This window comes from Ammospiza caudacuta, chromosome 2 (genome assembly GCF_027887145.1).
Source record: "Ammospiza caudacuta isolate bAmmCau1 chromosome 2, bAmmCau1.pri, whole genome shotgun sequence".
Classification (NCBI taxonomy): Eukaryota; Metazoa; Chordata; class Aves; order Passeriformes; family Passerellidae; genus Ammospiza; species Ammospiza caudacuta.
In genome coordinates this window covers 105,963,669-105,985,701 of record NC_080594.1, presented here as the reverse complement: position 1 = coordinate 105,985,701, position 22,033 = coordinate 105,963,669, and the positions used below count along the sequence as shown (strand labels likewise).

Genomic DNA, 22,033 nt, shown 5'->3' with positions numbered 1-22,033 from the left:
AACAATTTACATCTCTAAAAATTAAATCCAGTCATTTCCTTCTCAATGACCAGACTGTGCTTTGTAAAAGGCTGAATACTTTTTGTTTTTTGTCTAATGTAATAAAATTAGAAATTCATTATCTTCCAAAGCACTCTACTCTGCTGAAATTTGCATGAATTTTGTTAGCGACTTTGTGACATGGTGCATCTTACCTTTTTGAGAATGAACTTGCAGGTCCTCATGTAAGAAGTTACAGCATCCTTGTAAACAGTGCAGACCATTGTTCTGAGATGTTAATTCTTAGATATCAAACTAATATATAAAGAAGGCAAGCCCTGCAATACTTTTTTCCCCTAAGATGTCATCAGGTGTTGAGGAAAGACTACAGCAAAAATTTCCTTAATGTGTTCTACTGGATTTTCTGAGTGACTTATTTTGCATTTGGTGTCTTAGTTGCAGGATATGTTCTGGATCTTGGTTAGAAAATTTAAATAATTTGAGAGTGTAAGCAATGTTCAAAGTCAAGCTGCTTACTTGTTACATGGAGAGAAAACAGATGGTAGCCCTGCAAAGCCTGTAAACTGACAGATGGAAGCTGCCACACCCCCTGTTTAATAGAATATTTCTGCTTTGGCTATACAAATGTATTTATTATGAAGAAAAGTATATTATTCTGCTTCTGAAAACTCAAAAAATTAGCTCTCTGTTCCTCAACTGTTGACCTTTGTCAAACAAGGGCTTTTTATTCCATATGTGTACTGCTTCTTTGGTTTTTTGCAAATAATTGAAAGCAATCCATACTACAGAGCCTTGCTTTTCTAGCACTGTAAAGACTTAATTTGCATTGTTACACTTCTCAAACTGAGGGTATAGGAGATAGAATATAAATGGAGTCCTTCAGATAAACTGACAATATTTCAGCATTCAGTACAACTCATGGATTCCCAAATGTTCTCTATTGCTTTGAGAGTTCCTCAGCAGTTTTCATTTCTCCTGCTCTCTGTAGTGTATGTGAGCTCTGTTCTCTTGAAAGTCTAGACAGCATTTCTCTTAATTTTTGTAAATTCAGATCATCCAATTTAAACAATGAGGAGGGGATGGGGGGAGATGAACTCACTTTGTTTCTGTACTGGAGGAGAAGGAAATGCATTGTGCAAGTGGAGTTCTGCAATTGATGGGACTCTTACTGACAGGCTCACCACATTCCCTTTGTTTTGGAGACACTTGTGTCTCCTGATAAACAAGTATAATATAATCCTTATCAAAGATTTTAAATTGGGGAAGCAACTTGCTGGAGCAATTTCTTCTTTTTATCAGAGACTTCCCTGTTGGGGACTGCTGCCCTCTAACCTGTCTCCTTCGTATATGAGGGAATATTTAAAAGGGCAAGCTCTCTTCTGAGACATGCTCAAAGTGAGCTGTGTAGTTTGTATCTTAATGTTTCTGGTTGGCTGCTGGTGCTCTTTGGGAACCATGCAGGCTGTGTTCTCCCAGAGCGCAAGAAATTTCTTCCACCTGCCAGACTCATGCCAGTTATAGGAGAGCTATTGTTGTGCAGTAACCCCAGTGACCCCTGAGCACTGTGCTTTGTACTTCTCTGGGAGGTCACATAAAAGGTTTTGGAGAGCAGTAGTCAGTAATTGTACAAATGTTTCAGTTGAAATGCCTTATTCCCATCACCCTTAGCAGATACAGCATATCTGCAGCAAAATACACTCTTACCTTTACAGCCACAAGAGAAAAAAATTATTATTTACCCACAGTATCTTTTCATCTTTAAGGAATATTGTAGTTAGAGCTGCTCTTACCATTTACTCTCCATTTCTGCCTTTAGCTCTTTCTGGTACAACAGGGTTTAATTTAGTGACTTGAAGATTCCTGGTCACTCTGCTTTTAGTGTAATTGCATCTGTTCTTTACAAGGTAATGGCAGAGAGCTTGAATGGTCTCCCATTTATTTATTTAAATTTCTTTTAAGTTTTCCAAGAGCAAAATTAAATTCTTGGGGTATTTCAGTTTTGAAGGAAAAAGTAGCTACAAGTTTGAATGAATTGAAGAGAAGAAAGCTTCAAGTAATTTTATGCTATTAATGAAACATTTTAAATCCTTATGTTGCAGTAAGCTTCTTGTGTTCAAGAAGCTTTGTTCATCTTGAAACTAATGTTTAATAATTCTTTATGTTGTATTACTGCTGCTGTAGGAAGAACTGCTTCCCAAAAGGCTGCACCACACTGGACTGTAAATAGCACATTGGCATTGAGGACTTCAGAGCCCTCAGTTGAGTTACAAAGTCCTCCTTTGTGTAGTAGCAGTTCCTGAAGGCCTGTGTTTATTATCATAGTAATTGTGTATATTCAGTACACAGAGTTTGAAAGATTGTCCCTGCAGATGTGACACAAATAAAGACCCAGAGGAGTACAAGAGAACACTAAAAGGGCGCAATTTTGCTTCTGGGATATGGCTAAAGTTAGGTCTTTATTTCACCTCTCCATTTTGACAAGAGGATCTTGGCTCATGGTGAGGAGATGTGTAATCCCAATTTAAAGGAAATGCTAGAAACTGATACTGTAGGGAGCCAGGATGTGGGCTAGAGATAGCAATGTGGTCTGTCACTTAAATTACTGGCTTTGTCTTCTGAAGAGGAATTAAAATATAACAAAAAATGAAGTAATCCAGATATTTGTTAGAACCCAGTGAAGGGAAGCTGTGTGCAGGGTGGATTTGTTTTCATGTCTTGTGCAAGCAGGACTAGAGTATTTTGCTGTATGTTTCCTTTGATACACAGTCACTAAACAGAATCACCTGGATATATTTGTAGCTGAATACTTGTATATGCCTTTGACTAAAGGTTTTTACTTGCCTTTGTTTATTTATTACTTGAAAAACAATCTTGTTCCGCCAAAGGAGCATGTACTTTGCAATTCCTTGTTTTAACAAGTATCAAAAAGGCTAAACATAGTGTCAATTTTCAGGAAAATAGCTCCCGTAGTAAATCTAGAGAGATCAAATTAAAAACTTCTTCTCTTACTCTTCACAGTAAATAGATTGAATTCTAATTCCTAAAACATTTGAAGTGTCTGGGGCTTTTTAAACATTGAAGGAAAGCTTAGGAATATTTTTTACTTCAAGAATTTCACTTTCTACAGAGCAATACAACATTGGTGCATAAGTCAGACATTTGAGCTGGGCAATCCAATTTAAATATTTCTGCAGTTTGCCTTGGCCTAGAACATCTGTGTAGCATTTTCTATGTGCAGGATTTCAAAGGATTCAGTACAAGGTCATTTTGGTCCTCCCACTAAGTTGTAGTAAATAAAAACAACCTGTAGGCATTCTCTGCATTGAAGTCTATAAGATAATGATATGTGAGATCTTATAACATTTTGTAAAGTTAAATTCTTAAAAATATAGTAATAGGACCTATAGGACTTAAAATACTTGCTATTGTGCTTAATCGGTAAAACGTTGTGTAGTAGTGTGATTTCTGAAAGAGATGCTGATCTCTGGTGTTCTTTTCTGGGAACCAGGAATCAGTAACATCTGCAACAGCCTGTTGCTATCAGGCAATCTGCTTAAGTTTCCTGTGCTGATCTATGTAAGTATCAGCAGCACGAGTACCACTGCTGCCCAGTCTTTCTTTATTATTATTTTCTTTCACAGCTCTGTATATGTGTGTGTGTGAAATCCATGTCTTTTTTTTAATTTCTTTTCTTTTTGACCTTTTTTTCCCCCTTCTCTCTCCCCACCCCCCAGCTGTGTCTGACTTGCCTGACAGGAAATTTTCTAATTGCCGGAACAGCTGGTCACAGCAAAAACGCCAGGGTTGGTCTTCCCTGCTAGACTTCTGATCACTCAGTCAGAAAATCCAAACATCATGGTTCCTTAGTCATGTTTAAGTTTCTGCCTCTGCGTGTTCGCTCTGTTCGGGTGAGCTTAGTTTATTATTTAAGAGAATAACGGGGAAAGTTTTACTTTTGTTTAACTTGGGATTTCAGAGCAGTTTTAGTCTTTCGCTGCTTAGGGATCAGTGTTGTTTGGATACGAAGTGTTTTGTATTTCCTTTAAAAAAAGTCTCTGGTATGTTTGTATCTTGTAGAAGTTTCTAAGGTACCTGCTGATAAAATTTAGCCTTATTAGGAAATTATTTACATACCGGTAACAATGTAAAACTTCTATTTTAGGGGGAGGTGGGGGTTGTTAATTGTGAGCTTAGCTGCATGTTTTCTCACTGAGAGTCAAGTTTTATTAAAAGCCTTTGTATTTTTAATATTAGTGGTAATTTTAACTAATTTTAATAGTTTCATCTTAATGTAGTGCTTTGAACTGTAAAATATGGCTCTGTGTGGTGATAGTTAAAATAACTCTGGCATATTCGTATCTTAAATTTACTTCTGAAATGGTGTGAAGAGTAGTGATACTTGCATAACAGGGTTAGGGTTATTTCAAATGATAAATTAGTCATAGGAAATGTTTTATTTGTGTGATTTGTCTTGTTGGGCATATATTTAAGCATTAAAAAGTTTGGTTTATGTTGAGAAAAATTACTAGTGGAGTATTGTATTGTGCCAAGCACTGTTTCAGAACTATTTAACATTACATGTAAACATTCTATCATTGGAAGTCAAATCTGTTTTCACATTTATCCTTTTGTAGGTCTGCAAATACTTTTCAGTGAGGGGGTAAAAAACCCAAAACCTCATGACCTTCTTGTGTAATGACTTAAGTGAGGGTCTGTTAACTTGTAAGCAGTAGACACCTACTAGCCCATGTACTGGTTTAAACAATTTGTATTAGTTTTTGCAATGCATATTAAAAAATGAAATGGAATTTTCTTGCCACAAGTGAAACACCAAAACAAGATATGAATGTAAAACAATAGAACATGGATTGCATTATAATCAAGAGATTTTTAACGTAAATCTTATAAAATATATACTTATCAACTCATGGTCCTGAATTGCAGTTCTTTTCCACAGGCAACGTGAAAGGTATTCCTCAGAAATTTGTTTAAATAATGACATTGTTTTATCTACTTACAGCAGCCTGGTTAGGTTGTCTTCAACATTCTGTTGATTGTAAAGTGCTAGCTATTGCAGATCAAACTATGGGTTTTCAACCCATATAGAGTTCAATATATATTTAGGAAATTATGATAATAAAACAGGATTCATAGTTTTCATAGATTAGTGCTGAGTATGCTCAGGGATTATTTTTCCTTCTAAATAGTTTGGGGCTTTTTAACTTTAATTACTTTTTAATTGCAATTCTCTGTTAGTGCTTACCAAGTAGGAAAAAAATTTATATCAGTGTTACTGGGAAAAGAAAGTTCCACCCAATGAGTATTTTTTTCCAATGCTGACGAGCTCATTTCAGTTCATGAGATAATTCTGTGCTTGATCAAAAGACAACTGCATTGCAAAACTGCTTTTGGTGACATTGAGCTTTTAAAATGCTTACAGGAATTCCTCAGCTTACCTGCCAAACAACCTACTGCTCACAGATCCTTTGGGGAGGAAGGGGCAGTGTCCTACTCCTGTCCTGTCCTTTTGTGTTTTCATTCTAAGGAAAGAAAGCATTTTCAGAATGACACTCCCAGCCTGGTGAACCACATTTGTCCATAGGGCCTTACCTGTCCTCTGGCTTGTTTCTCTGGGACAGCCTTCATTCTTCAAAGTCCTGTCTGGCTTCTTCAGTACAACCAAAAGAATGAGTGGAGTTCTGTCTCAGTAACCAGGTCTACAGTCTTCATTTTGTGAGTTGTCAATATGAAACAAATACAGATATAGTCATCCTTCTAGATCTCAAAATTGTTGCAGAAGAAGCCAAAAATGAAAAAGATTAGAAAGAGGCTAAGGAATAAATACATTAATACAATTTTTTTTGTTATCTCTACAAATTATTTTCCTCTAAAAGACTTAACAATTTAAGAATTTAAAAAAAAAAGCCAGACCTTGAAACTAAACATTTACAAATAAAGTTTTCTTTAAGAAATCTTGTTTACTATCAGGTAAAACAATAGATACTGTCTGCAACAAATGATATGCTGTTAGTTGAAATTGTAGGTTTTTCCATCTCTTAAAAAGAAGCAAAGAATAAATTGTGAAAGCCTTGGTTTCTGACTTCAGATGTCCACATTTAGAACTTCTGCTCTACTCTTGTTTTTCTTTGGTAGTAGTGTAAAACACACAGCATACACAGAATATCCTTAGATCAGCTTGACTTAATTTTATGCATGGTACTGCTTTGCTTCTTGTTGTATTGGAATAATTGCTACTTCAGAAGGAGGGTTTTTAGAACAATTGTTTGTGTATGAGCAGATAAGTAGTGGCTACTTCTATAAGTGACTCAAATTGAATATTAGTCACAGTTATAAGGAATGGATTTTAGTCCATGATTTAGCTCACTAACACTGCTTACCAAAGTGGTGGGAGATTGTGAAGTACTTGTTGCAATGTGAGTTTTATTTTTAGGATAGTTTTGAATTTGAGGGTAGGAGTATAAAAAGTATAGAATATATGAATGTATATAAAATGTGTATAACGTATTTAAAAACATCTAGACTGGTGAATTCTTCACATTTTTAATTCCCATTTTTATCTTAATGAAGATTTCTATAAGCTCTGTTAGAAGAGGTAAAAGTAATTGGTTTTCAGTTTGTTGTTCTTTATTATTTATAAAAGTATAACTCAAAAGGAGGGTCTAATTTCTGCAGATAATGCTTAAAATTTATCCTATGTTCATAACAAGTTGGGAAAGTAAAAATGCATCTAGGAGACTTCCTGACTCAAGGGAGGGGAGGAAAAGGAAGTTCTGTATATGAGCTGGGGAACTGTGCCAACATTGAGTCATCCTTTTAAAATCACTTGATATCCAATAAGCTTACTGTCCTTACAGGACATAACTGCTTTATGTAACTTCAGCACCAAGGTTTAATATCATAGTCAGTACTTCAGAAAGAGTTTATTTGATTGTGGGGATCAACATTATGATGCCTGTGACAGACAAACACAGCCATGTGCAGCAGAGCTCTTAGCAGTACAGTGAAGGCTAACAAAGTAGTAAAAGGCAACCTATAGCCATTGTTGGAGCAGTGGTAATAAATTGCTGGGGAATCCATTTTTCTGTTTTCAGCCTTATCTTTGCTGGTACTAAATGTACATGTGCTTCAGGAAAGTGCATTTGTCTAAAGGAAGCAAAACATTCCTGAAAAGAGATTAAGAGGGGTGAAAGCAAAGCTGCTACTTCCGTAATGAAAATGGAAAAATCTATGTTGCTACATAATCAATACTAACAAATGAAAAATTATAAAAGCAGTATCTTGGCTGCTGCACATTTGGATTGCTTTTTTTGATAATTGTATGGTCAACAGCATACCCCGATTTTAGGACTGATACACTGATTTAAGTCTTATCTTGAAAAATAGCTGAGGTTTAAGGGAGGTGTTTGCCAATATTGGCAAAATGGTTTTGACTTAATTGTTATGATCAAAGCTATCAAAAAGGATTTCTTTTTTCTTATTCTGATTCCTGACCATAGAAGTTGAAGATCCAGAACTGTGATGCTTCCTAATGGTGATTCTGGCTGTTTCTAATGTGTAAATTATCCCCATATAAAATAGATTTTAAAATACTGTAGTATGTGATTTTAAACAGAACATATTCATTAAATAGTTCTCTAAAGAGTTTCTGATGGATCCACCAACATTTTTTAATGTTTTCATAGGGTCTATTTAAAAGAAATATTAAAGTCCCAATATTGCTACAGTTGAGTGCTAAATGATGTATTTAGAACAAAATCTTGCACAGTTTGGGGGAGTGACTTGGCTTTGTCAGGCAGTGGCTCTTGGAGGGGCTCTCAGTGCCCACTGAACACAGCCCCGTGGCTGGTCCCTCAGCAGCTGTGGTCACTGCAGGTCGAGGCAGGAGGATTGTGGCTGGAATTGTGGGCGTTGTTGCTCTATGTGCAGCAGAAATCAGTGATGCAGAGGCTTCCATAATAACATGAACTATCAAGTAGTAAAAATAAAAAGTCGGTGAAGACTTTACAAGAACACGAGCTAGAAAATCACTTTACAGTGAAAAATATGAAAAAATCTTTAAGAAGCAAATTAAATCATAACTAAGACTTATGTCTGTATGTAACTGTATGTCAAAGATTGTTCTGTTTCGTACCTTCTTTACTCTGTAAGGCAGTACAGAATTAACAGGTAAAGGTGAAACCTGGGTAATGCTGGAACCAGGATTATCAGTATTTAAATTAATTTCTCCAGTAGTTGCTTAAGATGGCTCAGCTATTATCAAGGTTTTAATTATTTATTGAGATTAAATTTGTTAATCTTCTTATCTGATGTTGATGTTAAGTCAAAGCCTTAGCCTCATTTTTACAGATTTTGGTCAGCATGTCAACAATGTTTGATGTCTGGGAAGAGCTTTTATGATTACTGAACCCATCCAAGGATTTTTTTGCTTGTGTCAGATTTCCTTCCCACTGGGTTTTTATGAACTTGAGTATGTATAGCACATCTACCCTAGTGATGTGTGCTTGTTATTGGAAAATGGCAGTTTATTTAAAAGTCCTGCTGATAGTCAAGTTTCTTTGCAGTTCTAAAAGCAAAGATATGACAGAAGGGTTTCTTTCTGTCCAAAAATTGTGTTGTAAAATTTAGAGATTTTATCTAAAATGAGTGTGAGGTTAATAGTTTGTTCTTGTTCATTTCTTATGTCCTTTATTTCATAACTTCCATCTCTATTAGCTGCAGAAGGGGTTGATCTGTGGCCTTTTACTTTTTTCAACCATGAAACCTTTTTTTCTGATGTTACAGGTTTGGTGCTGTTTCTTGCTATATTTTGTAAAGCCAAGAAGTGTGTAGAGGGGAAGCTTTTTGATCAGTATTTAGTCATCTGCCAGCTGAAATTTACTGCACTTTTGAGGAAATTTTCACCTTCATCTGGGTAATGCTCATTTCATGGGAAAGTGAACTTGCAGCCAGCCTTGTTTTGCACTCAGTCCTTGTGGGTCCCTCCTTGTAACAGCGTGCGGATGTTGTGTGTTATCTTCAATATCCCCTTCCTGATGCAAAGGACTCAGGATGGTCATTCATCACATGTCTCATGCAATAATGACTTCAGGATTTTCTTAATCAACCTTTTATAAAGAGCACTTTCTCAGAAATCTGTTCCTGAATTTGTTCCAGGTAGAACTTGGGTATGGTGAAGAAGTCATTTATTTTCTTTAGCCTTTAGCTGCTGTTACTCCTTTTATGTCATCAGATAAGAACATCCATTTTCCACAATAACAGGCCTCAGAATAATTCAAAAAGTAATGCGAATCCTTTCAAAGTGTTCAACATGTTAAAAATAAATAGAATGTTCTTTCAAAAAGCCTTAATCTACAGGTACTTGTGGCATGTACTGCACATACCTATCTTTGCTCTTGGTATGGTAAAAAAATTAAACCTGCCAGGTTTTTTGTTATTCTTTGCATAGTTAGTCCAAAAGATTTTTTTTTAAATTTGATTTTTTTAAATCCCACACTAACAGACTCAGATAAAATATTCCTGGACCCTTCCAACCCCCCAGTCTTGTTGTGCATGCCTGTCTTTGTTACAAATCTTAGGTTTTGGCTATCTTGCTTTCAGTCAGCTTTCTGTTTAGTGTAATTTCACTGAAGTGAACAAAGTGGACAGCAGAGACTATGCAGTCACTCTTTCTGTTCAGGATGGGTCCAGTTTACTTTTAGAATCACATGCTATTGACTTTAATGTTTGAATGCCTTAAGCTGTAAATGTTTCCCTGTACTTTTTTTTTCTTACCTTTCCAATTCTATGTCACTTCATGACTTTACACCCTTTAAATGTCACCTCTGTGTAGGAGCAATATAAATACACCAGTCCATTATTATTTTTGCATTAAAACTTCACATTTTTTAGGTAGCTGCTGCTTTTGTCCTTTGGAATAATATATGCATATCATAATTTTAATTTATAGTTTCAGAATATAAGCATATCCTCAAGTCTTTGTCCCTCATCGTGAAGCTGATGAACAAATTATTTTTTAGCAACTGTTATCTAAACTATGCTATCAAGATATCAAAATATCCATCTTAATGAAGATTAAAGTGTTTAAATATATCTACACATACTCCTGTAATTTTCAGTATCTAGAAAAGGAGAAATCTGGCTTCCCTGCAGTCCCCTTGGGATACTGGAAGGTTGCTGTGGGCTCTCCATGCAAACTTCTCTCCTATGGGCTGAACAGCCCCAACTTTCTCAACCTGTCTTTACAGGGAGGTGCTCCAGTTGTCTTAGCAACTTCATGGCTCTCCTCTGGATTTGCTCCTACAGTTCCATGTCCTTCTTATGTCCACCTTCCAGAAATACCTTTCCTAAGTACACGTTTCATATGTAACGTAGCAGTTTGTTCTTTGATGTTGTGTTTAAGTTAATTCACATCTAGTTCTTACACTTCTTTAAGAGTACATTCTTGCTGAATTTCCTATTTCTGCCCCGGTATTGTGGAATTTCTTTCCCAAGCACTTGTCACCATGCAAGTTCACACAATGCTTATGCATTTTTTTCAGGAAGCTGAGGCTGAGAATTTTAGGTGCAGTGAGACTCTTATGGTGTTTGGATGTGCTAATATTCCTTATTCTGAATGGCTTTCCTCTTCCTGCTATGAGTAAGAGCACAGATCTGATCCTGTGCTGCCTAATTAGATGATTTGGAGTATTTCCTTGTGAATGATTTTACCAGTATTGCAGCATACATTTATATATTTTTAAAATTATTTCATCTTTAGTTGATTATTTCTCTTTTTAATGTAAAATTTGTGGATGAAGAATGCTTCCGTTTTTTGAATGTTTACAATTTAAACACTAATGAGTTTTGCAATGATATTGTTGGTTTTACTGGTAGTTTTCCTAAATATCAGTTCAGAGCCCAGTTTAGTAGTCCTAGAGCAGCTTTTCAGCTGTCCCTGGACCATACTGCTCAGAGAAAGGTCTGCAGATAACACACAGCTTGTTCTGCACTGATGAACTTATGCCATCCAGCTCTGCATGGGCCACTTCTTTACACAGAGCAGTTTTCAGGTTTCCTATTGAAAATTCAAAATTCTGAAGGGTAAGTTGCAGAAGAGTCTATGTATAAGTAAACTCATGTTTTTCTGGACTTTTTCATTACTACGGAGAAATACATGCCTAGTAAGACTCTGTTTCTACTTCCTTTAGGGTTTGAAGTCTGGTTTTCTTTTAACACATTATCTATTAGTTGTTCCTGTAATAAGATCTCAAACAAATACAAATATTTTATGTTGCAGCAGGGTTAATTTACTTTTGAATTTAAAAATTATGGTAAAGGAAATTCACATAAATTCAATTACTAGAAGTAAAATTATTGTTTAATTGTTAATTAAGTACCTAAAATATTGGGAGTTTTTTTCCCAGCAACATGATTAGGCTATCATTTTTATAGTTTGATAATGATTAAATAGTTTTTCACTGCTTCCCTAGAAGGTGTCTGTGCTTTTGTTTTATTGGCAAGCATGTTTCCTATTCCAATTTGTAGCTGATTATTTATGATAAAAATGAGCTGCCCTTGGTGTTGCAGAATCCCCATTTTTTTTTCTATAAAATTTTTCATTCAGATTTTGTCTGTACCATACAGTCCATTTGGTGTTCTTTCCTGTGTGTATGTGTGTGTTCTTGTGCACAGACATATATTGTGAAATATATTACTATAATCTTACTTATATGGAGATACTGCCCAGAATAGACTAGATCAGTACAGGAAATTGTTCTGGAATATCGTATTTTAAATTCATACCTAAACTTGTTTGTCACTCCCTTCCTTTCTAGGCCAGTGTTGATTTAACCACTATTACATTGTTAAGTAAACTCAGAGTAATGTTACCTTCTGTTTGTTTCCTTGTATTCCACATTGAGTTTCACTGTAGTGGAAGCCAGCAGCAACTACTTAAAAGTTGACACACATGGTTGTTTTGGGGATTTTTTTAAATCGCTTTCTGAGGCAGTGTAACTTTATAGTGTGAAGAAGGCCTTGAGAGAACTGTGTGCCTAGAAGAGGAAATCATGTCTCGAGACTTTTATTTAGACCCTGCTGCAGTACAATGCTTGAGAAAAGGGAGCTTTCCAAGCTTATAAATAACAGAAATGAAATGTAGGCAGTAGGGTATAGTTGTAACTAGAAGGAAGAGCCCACCATTGCAGCTGGTGAGTTGACTGTCTGTAGTTGTGTGAAAGGTGTCAAGGAATGGAAGAGAGGAGCAGAGAACCCAAGCATTCCAGCACCTCATTTATTTTCAATTCATCACATGGGACAAATGTTTTTGCCAGGTACCAAGAAATGATCAAACAATTCAGTACCCGATGGAACAGCTGGCTTCTCTTCCAGTTTACTTCAAGGTGACATCTATAATCTGATAGAATTGGTGCAGCTGGTTGAGAATAGACATCTCTTTCTACAGTGTATAAGATTTGTGTTTTAATTCAGGTAGATAGTGAGGCTTGATTACCTCTCCATATAATTAGTGTTTCTATAAAAGGCTTAGCTTTTGTATTTTTAACTGCATTTGCAGAGCACTGTTTAGGTTAAAATAACAAACATTCAGCAGTCATGTCAGAAAAGGAAACTGCAAATTTGTGGACAACCACTCATCATAAATCTTGCTCCCAAATAAGAGTTACCGACAAATTAAAATTGAATATCATTAGAGTTCCTTTTAGTTTAAAACAGAGTTCTATTAGGGCTGCCTTTTATGGACTGAAGAGTAACTGAGCCCTGAGAAAATGCAAAGCCTGGGAATATTCTCTTGGTATCAGGAATGTGAAGTGGTGGTTTGGGGTTTGTTTTGTTTTTTAGAGGGTGCTCAAAATAACCACTGGAAAGATGGTTGCATAATAATTGCATAGCATTCAAAAATAATAATTTTGTTTGTGTACAGAGAGCAAGTTAATATATTTTCTTGTTCTTGTTGAGTTTTGTAGTGCCCTTAAAGCAATATAGAATCATAGAAGGATTTGGGTTGGAAGAGTCACCTAATCCCAGCCCACTTGCCTTGGGCAGGGCCACCTCCCATTAGATCAGGTTGCTCAAGGCCTTACCCAGCCTGGCTTTCCACACTGTTGGGGCATCTATAACTTCCCTGGGCAAGCTGTTCCAGTATCTCACCATCCTCATAGTAAAGAATTTCTTCCTAATACCTAACCTAAATTTCCCTTCCTTCAGTTTGTCCCCATTACTCCCTGTCCTGTCACTGCAGTTCTTGCTGAAGGATCCCTTCTGGCTTCCCTGCAGTCCCCTTCAGATACTGGGAAGTTGCTGTGGGCTCTCCATGCAAACTTCTCTCCTGTGGGCTGAACAGCCCCACCTTTCTCAGCCTGTCTTCACAGGGAGGAGCTCCAGTCATCTTACCAACTTCATGGCTCTCCTCTGGATTTGCTCCTACAGTTCCACCTGCTCCTTCTTATGTCCACCTGATTGCATTGTATCCATGAAGGCAGTAAATAAAAAAGATTTGAGTACATTGTGTTTCACATGTTCTTGTCTTTCCCAAGATTGCCAGGGAGCAAATAGATAAAACTGTTAAGCAGAAATGGATCAAAGTATCTGAAGTAATGTGTGCGTGGCAGTTTGTTTTTCTGAGCTATTCTGTTCCTCCCTTGGGATTCTCTAAGATTCAGTGGGTGGTTTAAGTAGTATGTAATCAAACTGATCACATTATAATACGAAATATAAAACCAAAAATGTCCACAATATTTCTTTCAGACTCTATAAAGATTCAGCTGGTAATCAACAATGGTAGCATTTTCTCCTGAAATGACACGAAAGTTCAGGTTATTTGGTGGAGTACTCAGCATGACTATGTGCACACACATGCAAAATTTGGCTGTCTTAAATGGAAACAGCCACCTAAACGTACAGGACATCTTGGATTTGTCTTGGGTCTTCTAAAACTATTCTTAAAACTAAATTCTTCACACTAAAGTATCTTTTTTTTCACTCACTGATTTTAAAAGTTGCCAGCATGTTCTGTGCATTATTCCAAATCACATGCTGGGTTTTTTTAATATATACTGACTCTGACGCGCTCTCAGGATTTCTTGTGTGCAACTCATTTCCAACTTTGTAATCTTTTGAAAAAAGAATCTTTTGAAGAAGAATTGTCTGTCTGGGTGGGAGAAGCATGTGTTGGAATATGCTGACCTGGGTGGACAGTGGCTTTGCATTTATATACAGTACTGAAATGATCAGATGCAAAAGGGTACTTTCAGCACTAATTCACGCACATAAATTTTGCAGAATGCTTGAAAAGCTTACAAATTAGTGCTTCAGAAACACAGTTTTAGAACTTGGCCTCTACTAACCTATCACTATAGCTAATTAGTGCACATTTTGGTGCATATAGATGAAGGAAAAGACTGGAGCAAGGAGGACATAGTCTTAGAGGTAAATCATAGAATATCCTGGGGTGGAAGAGATTCATCAAGATCACTGATGATCTGACACTGATGTTCGGCTCCTTGTCTTGCACAGCACCATCACCACCCACACCATGTGCCCAAGAGCATTGTCCAAATGCTTCTTGAGCTCTGTCAGAATTGGTGCTGTGACCTCTTCCCTGGGGAGCTGTTCCAGTGCCCAACCACCCTCTGGATTAAGAACCTTTTCCTAATATTCAACCTAAGCCTTCTCTGACACTGCTTCAGGCCATTCTCTCAGGTCCTGCCCCTGGGTAGGTTAGAGGATACTTAAGCAAACAGGGTGTATCTAAGTCTGTGGGCCCTGATAAGCAAACAGAGTGTATCTGAGTCTGTGGGCCCTGGTGGAATGCACCTGAGTGCTGAGGGACCTGGCAGCTGTCATTGTGAGGCCACTGTTGATTATTTTCTAATTATCACAATTACTGGGAGAGGTGGCAGGACTGAAGGAAAGTGATTGTCAATTCCTGTCTTCAAAAAGCAGGAGGATCCAGGGAACTACAGGTTGGTCAGCCAGGCTTTAATCCTTAGGGAAATCATGGAGAAACAAAGTATTCCTGTATGCATGGAGTACCAAAGGGTAGCTGGGCTTATTCAGCATGGATTCACAATGGTGAAATGATGTTCAACCAGCCTGAAGGGAGGGTGCAAAGAGCTTTTCTTCAGTGCTGCCCAGTGGCAGGACCAGAGGCAATGGGCAAAAGGGGAAATGCAGGAGTTTCTGTCTGAATATTAGGAAACATTTTTTCACTGTCAGGCTGGCTGGGCCCTGGCACAGGCTGCACAGGGAGGTTGTCACCATCCATGGAGATGATCAGGTCCTGGCTCTGGGTGGCCCTGCTTGAGCATAGGGTATGGGGTTAGACAGGATGATCTCCAGACGTCCCTTTGAATGTCAGTCAGTCTGCAATTCTATGAAATGGATCTAAGAGTTCCTCAATAAATAGATGGAAAGTAGTCTCAGATTTATTTTGTTCACCATAACCAATAGAAGAAATAGAGGATGAACAAGAAGTTAAAATTATAGATAGTATGTTGCTTTCTGTTTGTTAACTAGCAATCAGTTGTGTGTTAACTTAGAGTAGCTTGGATTGCATGTAATGCCTAGATAGATCTTCAGATAACATCAACAATGCAGGTTTTTTGACTTGATGATTGTAAGCTCTGAAATTCTTTCCTTGTGTGGCAAGGAGTGTCACTTTTCAGGGGTTTTCAAATTCAGTGCAGAAAACACTGAATTAAGTGCAGAGCACAAGAAGATAAGATTCACTGCTGCTCAGAGCTTTCTGATGACCATTTTCTCACAGAAGGGGAAAAGGTTAAGACTGGGCAGCTCTTATAGGATAGACTTTCCTTGAGAAGAATGGCAGAATACCTTCTTCAACAGAACTTTGTCAGTGGCAGGTGGAGCCTGCTGCTGAAGTGGGGGTGGAGAGTGTTGCTTTGTGTGGGAATCTCTTGAGTCTCACACCGTCTTAAAAGGTGAGCATTGGCATTGCTGCAGCATGGTGCTCCTCATTCAGGTGTTAAAAAGGAGGGCTTTCCAGACATCTGGTCCATTTGATCCACTCCAAGTATGTTTTAAGATTACTGAATTCTTAAGAAGATTGGTTTCCATTAATTGTTTGTGAATCTGGAACAGAAATATGAACCCGATAATATGGGCCTAAGAGGAAAATCTTGGGAATTCCTGACTTCTGTCAACTGTTATTGTTTGGATCCTGGTGCATCTCTAAAAGTTTAAGCTATATTGTTACTGAACTTGTGCTGTCTGTCTTAATTATGCACATAGCATTGCTAAGTGGTTTTTTCCCTATATTTGGCATTGTCTAATTGATTGGGTTCAGTGACACTGTTATTTTCCAACATATTGTGAATTTGTAAATATTTGTAAACCATTAATCTAAATTTCTTCCTCTGTTTTCCTCTGCCAGGAAGAAGGAAGTATCAAAGAAATTGCAATAACTCACCATGTAAAGGAAGGACATGAGAAAGCAGACCCTTCACAGTTTGAACTTCTGAAAGTACTAGGACAAGGATCCTTTGGAAAGGTTGGTAACTGAGCTCTTGTGGAGCCAATTATTCAGGAATATAGCATTGAATATTGGTTGTGAAATATTCAGAACAGTGGCAGTTTTGCATTAAGGCAATGTTGCAAGTGAAAACTGCTTTCTAAATTAGTGCTAATTAGGCACTGTAATTGTGACAGATCTTTTTAAAGCAGTAATTTTTTTTCATGTTAGCATGATATGTGGGTTTCAAAGTTCAATAGAAAAAATGGCTTGATATGAAGTAATTCAGTATTTACTGTTAAAATGAAATGTCATTCTTCTTTTAACTACTCTTCTCTATTTGAGAGGGTGAGGGCTGAAGTATTTTTTTGGTAAGTATTCCTTGTTGCTTGCTAACTGTAGGACATCACCAGTACAGAAGCTGGTTTTTGTAGCATGGTGCAATTGTAATGAACAAATTTTAGGCAATAATGGCTACTGAAGTAAATGTGATACATCCCAGTCATGTTCATTTTCTGGTGTAATTTGGTTAAGGTGCAGTGTACCTTGATATTTATCTGAACATCTGTTAATGACTCAAAGTTTCTAACATTTCATGAGTACTGAGATCTCACTAGGGATACATTTTTTATACTTTTGGTTGTCCAAATCCAACTTGAAAGCAAAACATTAAGTTCACATGACAAGACAGATCAAGACTGAATGGAATATGCAAGACAGGGCAGCAGAGCCTTTGCATCTGTTTTCAGCCTAATTGCAGTTCTTAATGTGATATTAAGCTCTAGCATGTAAAAAAAAAACCCTTAGATATAGTGGGAAATAAGAAAAATAGGTCCAATTCTCTTTTGGTGGTAACAAGTTACTGTTAGTCACATTATTGTTCCAGTTAAGTTTGGAAATCTAGGTGCTTAGAAACTATAAAATTTTGTATTCATACTAGTAAGAATTCACTGGGAAAGCTGATTCCAAAGGTTTGATTTAATCCAGAATCATAACCAAGATTTTATTTGGAAATCTTCAGATCACGAGAAGTAAATCATTCAAGAGCAAGGAAAAGTAAGCTAATAAATGATCATTTCAGCAATTCTTTTATTGATAATATTAAATTCAGTAATTTAATGGGAGGGAGAAGGGGGAATGTGAGTTTTTAAAAAAGCAAAAATAATAAACTGTCTAGCTGACACAATTTTCTGCAAAAATGCCAGTCTTGTTCTCAGTTGTCTTAGCCTTTATGCAAAAATCATTAATATCTTTTAAAAATCCATTAATCATTTTGTTAATAATTGGTGAAGCTGTCTCTGTTTCCCATTTAGTTTAAAAAAAGTAGATTAGCATGCTTTTCAAGGTCTCTTGATAATGATCTGGTAGTCTCTGAGTAATGCAAGGAATGCTAACATAAGTGAGAATTGGGCACAAAACCAGGCATCAAACTAATTTCACATGACATGTTTAACTTCCTCATGTACCACAACATATGTCTATACATGTCCACAGCCAGAAAACCTGTGACAGTTGGTTTTGGTACTTGGGGTTTTTTTCATTCCTAAATCTAAAATTTGTCTCTACTGGAATTAATTTTGTGTTAAGGGTATTTAAAACAATACCAGTCAAGAAATCCCATGATATTGAAGAAGGAAATGAAACACCCTTTAATTGAGGCTGCTTGTTCTTTATTGTTACATCCAACACTAGGATATTTTTAAAGTTTATTTATACATGGATTTATATAAGTTTCTGGATCAAATTTTGTTCACATATCTATGGTCATATCTGAAAATTATTTTATTAGCACATTTCCTGTGTCATCCTCTGAATTTCATTAAGATAAAACTAGAGATTAATTTTAAAAAGCTGACTTTTGTGTGTCAAATTTGGAAGAACTTCAGAGAGAATCCAATTTATTTTTTTTACTCACTGAAATGACTTAAATTAGACCAAAATTAATTTGGCAGAGTATCCTCTGAATGAACTTTTTAGATTATGAAAGGAGATTTGGCTTTGCAGAATCTAAAACTGTCAAATAAAGTTTCATTGAAATCATAGTGACTACTTGAATTTCATAGCAAAAAAAAAAATAATCTGACTTGCTTTTATTTTCTTTTAAGAATTCTTTCTAATTTTTAATGCAGGTCTTCCTTGTCAAAAAAATCTCAGGATCAGATGCTAGACAGCTTTATGCAATGAAGGTATTGAAAAAGGCCACCTTGAAAGGTAAGCATTGTTTAGAACAAGGAAAGAGAAATAAAAAAGGTCACTCAGGGACATTATACCAAAACCTAATCTTTACACAGCTGCTGCTCTACAGATTGTGTCTTACAGCTTTCTTCTCTGAAACAGGAAATAGCAGAATACACTGCTTTGTCTTGTAAACCTGGAAGGATTAAGGATTAACAATACCATAGTGCTAGTCAGAGAGGACAGCAGGCTCCTTCCCTTGCCACTTTCCTTAGGTGATGGGGGGTTTAATGGAGTGCTTGTGGTGCATCTGCCCCGTGACTTGCTCCTGAGCTGTTATTTGAAATTCAATATCCTTCCGTTTTTCCTTTGCTGTGTGTCACCAAGGATACAGTTAATGCCTTTTGCTCACTTTATAATTAGGTCATGATACTTAAAAGTACTTTATATTGGCTGTTGTATTCTGGAAGTTCCTAAGCACATGACTTAGTCTTTTCTTTTGAAACAGACGTATACAGTACACTTGCCCCAAACGCTTAGCACGTGATCTTGATGTGGAATGTATTTTATAAAATCTTAGGTTAATCATCTAAGTTACTTGAGCAAAAATGAATTGTGAATTGATCTGTTTCATGGGTGATTTTGATCTTGAATGCTATCAGTAGCAAAATAAGTCTAAGCCTGAACAATCTCAATTCTGTCTCAGAGAATTCTGTAAGAAAAAAGAAATAAGGTATTTTTTACCTAGATCAGAATGAAACTCATCTTTTGCACTGCCTTGACCAGATTGTATGCTTGTTCTTTTGTGTCATTGTTTTATAGTTTTGTCTATGTGAAGTTCTTCTAATTTATGACTCTACTGAAACTGAAATGATAATTTTGGGATGATTCCAAGTGCCTGTAGTGCTTTACCGATGTTATCGATTGTTGTATTGAATTTCAGTTTTAATGTTTTAATTTCAGCTTTAATCCTTTTATCGTCAAATATTTGTAGAGTGATGGAGGGAACAAAAACATTGGTTTATGAACTTCTGCTAAAATGTTTACATTTTTTCACTTAAGATCTAGTGCTGAATGTCACAGTTCTTACAGAGGGCTGTGTATTTGAACAGTTTCCTATATTTTGATTCCTTTGTGTTTTGTGGCACGTGTCATTCTCATTATTTACTTCCTATTTTTCTGAATTTGATTTCCACTCATTTAAGGTACATTAATATCCTCAACAGCCTTTCATTCCCCAGCCTGTTAATAGCTCAGGACTGGTCAGAGGTCACTCAGCAGTTGCTTTTTAAGATGTTTGAGGGCTTGTCTTCATCACCTTTTGATTGCAGTTTAACCTCGTGTAAAAATTACAGTCCAGGCTGTGGTTCTAGTTTTGCCTACCCCTGGGAGAGACTGATATGTACTGAAATTGAGAGCATGACTTCTAATTGGGAAAGGAGACCCTCTGAGGCACTAAGAATTCAAGGATGCAAAAGGCTTGAGCAAAAAGGTGACAACATCAAGAGGATGCCCCAGTCCTCAACACTTTGTATCTGGATTATCAGATGTTTTTCATGCACTGTTTGCTTGTGATTCATGTTTTAGGGAGAGCAGAGTTGCAAGCAAATTAAGATTACTGTTAAAACTTTAATATGAAATTAACTGAAATTAATTTTATTTTCCATAATTGCAACTTTTTAATATATGTAATACTGTATTTTTAAAGAATATAGCATATTACTTGATGTCTGTTTCTTTAGCTCTTTCAAATCTATTTCATAAAGTTATTTTTGCACTCTATAATTAAAGTTAAAAATACCGCTTGCAAACAGTGTACGTGATCCACAAATCAAAATTAGAGAAAATATTTTCATAGAAATGCAACTGTATTAGCCAGAACACATTGATGTAACTACACAGTCCAACTTTCTAATGTTTAGAGCAAATGCAAGAATATATACATATAATTTTGTTTACTGCAGAGACTAGTTTATTAATACACTCTGATAGAAGGTGTTATCTTTCAGTGCCCCATTATGAAGTGGAGAGAGAAACAGAGCCAAAACATTGCTAGAGTGTTTGGAATCAAATATATTAAGACAAATCAGTGCTTCCAGTAGAACCCATGTGGAAATTACAGTCAAATAAAAATCAGATGTCAAGTCAAATAATGGTTTATGCCATTATCTGGAAGGAGCTCAGTTCTTTTCACTTCTTTTGCTTGGAGTTTTAAGTCCATGCTTTCCATGTAACTGCTGCATAGCTGCAGGCACCTGAAAGTCTTTTAAATTTTTTTTTCATCTGAACCTGCCTAAAAAAAAAAAAAAGAGTATTCTGAATTTCAGTCTTGTAATTCAGATAAACTGCTGAAACAGTTAAACTGCACAACTAACTATCTTGTGACATTTTAATGGCTTTAGATGCAAAGGTCAACATTCAGATGTGATGTTTGCTTTGTACTTGAGCACTTATTTCATAAGCTTCCATTTTTAGGGATGTGTTCTGCAGGCAGATGGAAACTTCATGGTTGTATTCATTCATGAAAACATATCTATATAGCTTTTTCATAAGTATCTGTATTATTGTGTGTGTTTCTGGGAAAATATAGGTAAATGCCTTAACACCATTTTGCTTCTTGTTCTTTTTTCTTTTCTGCCTTGTTATGTTTTAATATATGAGAACTCTGGCTTGTAAACTGTACAAGGAATGCTGTCAGCTTAAACTTTGGACAGGACTTCATTGCTCTGGGGTGCTTCCTCCAGGAAGATACATTTGTGAAAGGAGCAGTAACAAAATGTAGAATAGAGGGAAAGAGAAAAATGAAACACGAAACACGAAAATGAAAAGAAAAAACTTTGATAGTTCTCCTCTGTGTAAAGTACTGAATATTGTCTGTGTCCTGGCTGATTCAGAGCTTCTTCAGAAGGGAACCAAGCCCTGACTGGAGCTGGCAGGAGAACAGCTGAAGCAGGTGCTGTGCTCAGCTGACTGCCCTGCCTGTATTCCTGCATTGCTGGTATGTGATGCTCATTCAGGTTTAATCTCTGGTGGCATTGGAGCACTTACATGTCCTGTTCAGAGCCACCATGGATGGACAGCACAGGCATCTTGAGCAGCAACTGCTTCTAATGTCTGATATATTTCTCCATGCACATTTATTCTCAGTAAATGTCCTTAAAATCAAAAATATAATCTGAAGTATACACTACATTGAATCAATGGCATTTTTAAGTTCGTAATAAAGGAAATGAAAAAAATCCCTTCCAAATTGTAAAGGACTTTATATTCTATTAGAGTGAGTTATTTAATGGGTTAAACCAATATAACATCTTTATGATAGTATGATTATACTTATGCTGTTTGTTTTGCTATGACTTTCTCTATTCT

At 36.4% G+C, this 22,033-nt stretch overlaps 1 protein-coding gene across 3 annotated transcripts in view; it reads left to right on the top strand.

The window, feature by feature from the left end:
* RPS6KA3 (ribosomal protein S6 kinase A3) overlaps positions 1–22,033 on the top strand; it is a 73,805-nt gene that overhangs the window by 17,257 nt on the left and 34,515 nt on the right. For 2 of the 3 annotated variants that reach the window (XM_058800562.1, XM_058800561.1), the window contains exons 3-4: positions 16,412–16,528; positions 18,619–18,700. In XM_058800562.1, the coding sequence (XP_058656545.1) occupies positions 16,412–16,528; positions 18,619–18,700 (199 nt within the window). Of the gene's footprint in view, positions 1–3,864; positions 3,909–16,411; positions 16,529–18,618; positions 18,701–22,033 lie in introns of those variants that run through there. The other variant, XM_058800563.1, reaches the window with a different exon arrangement.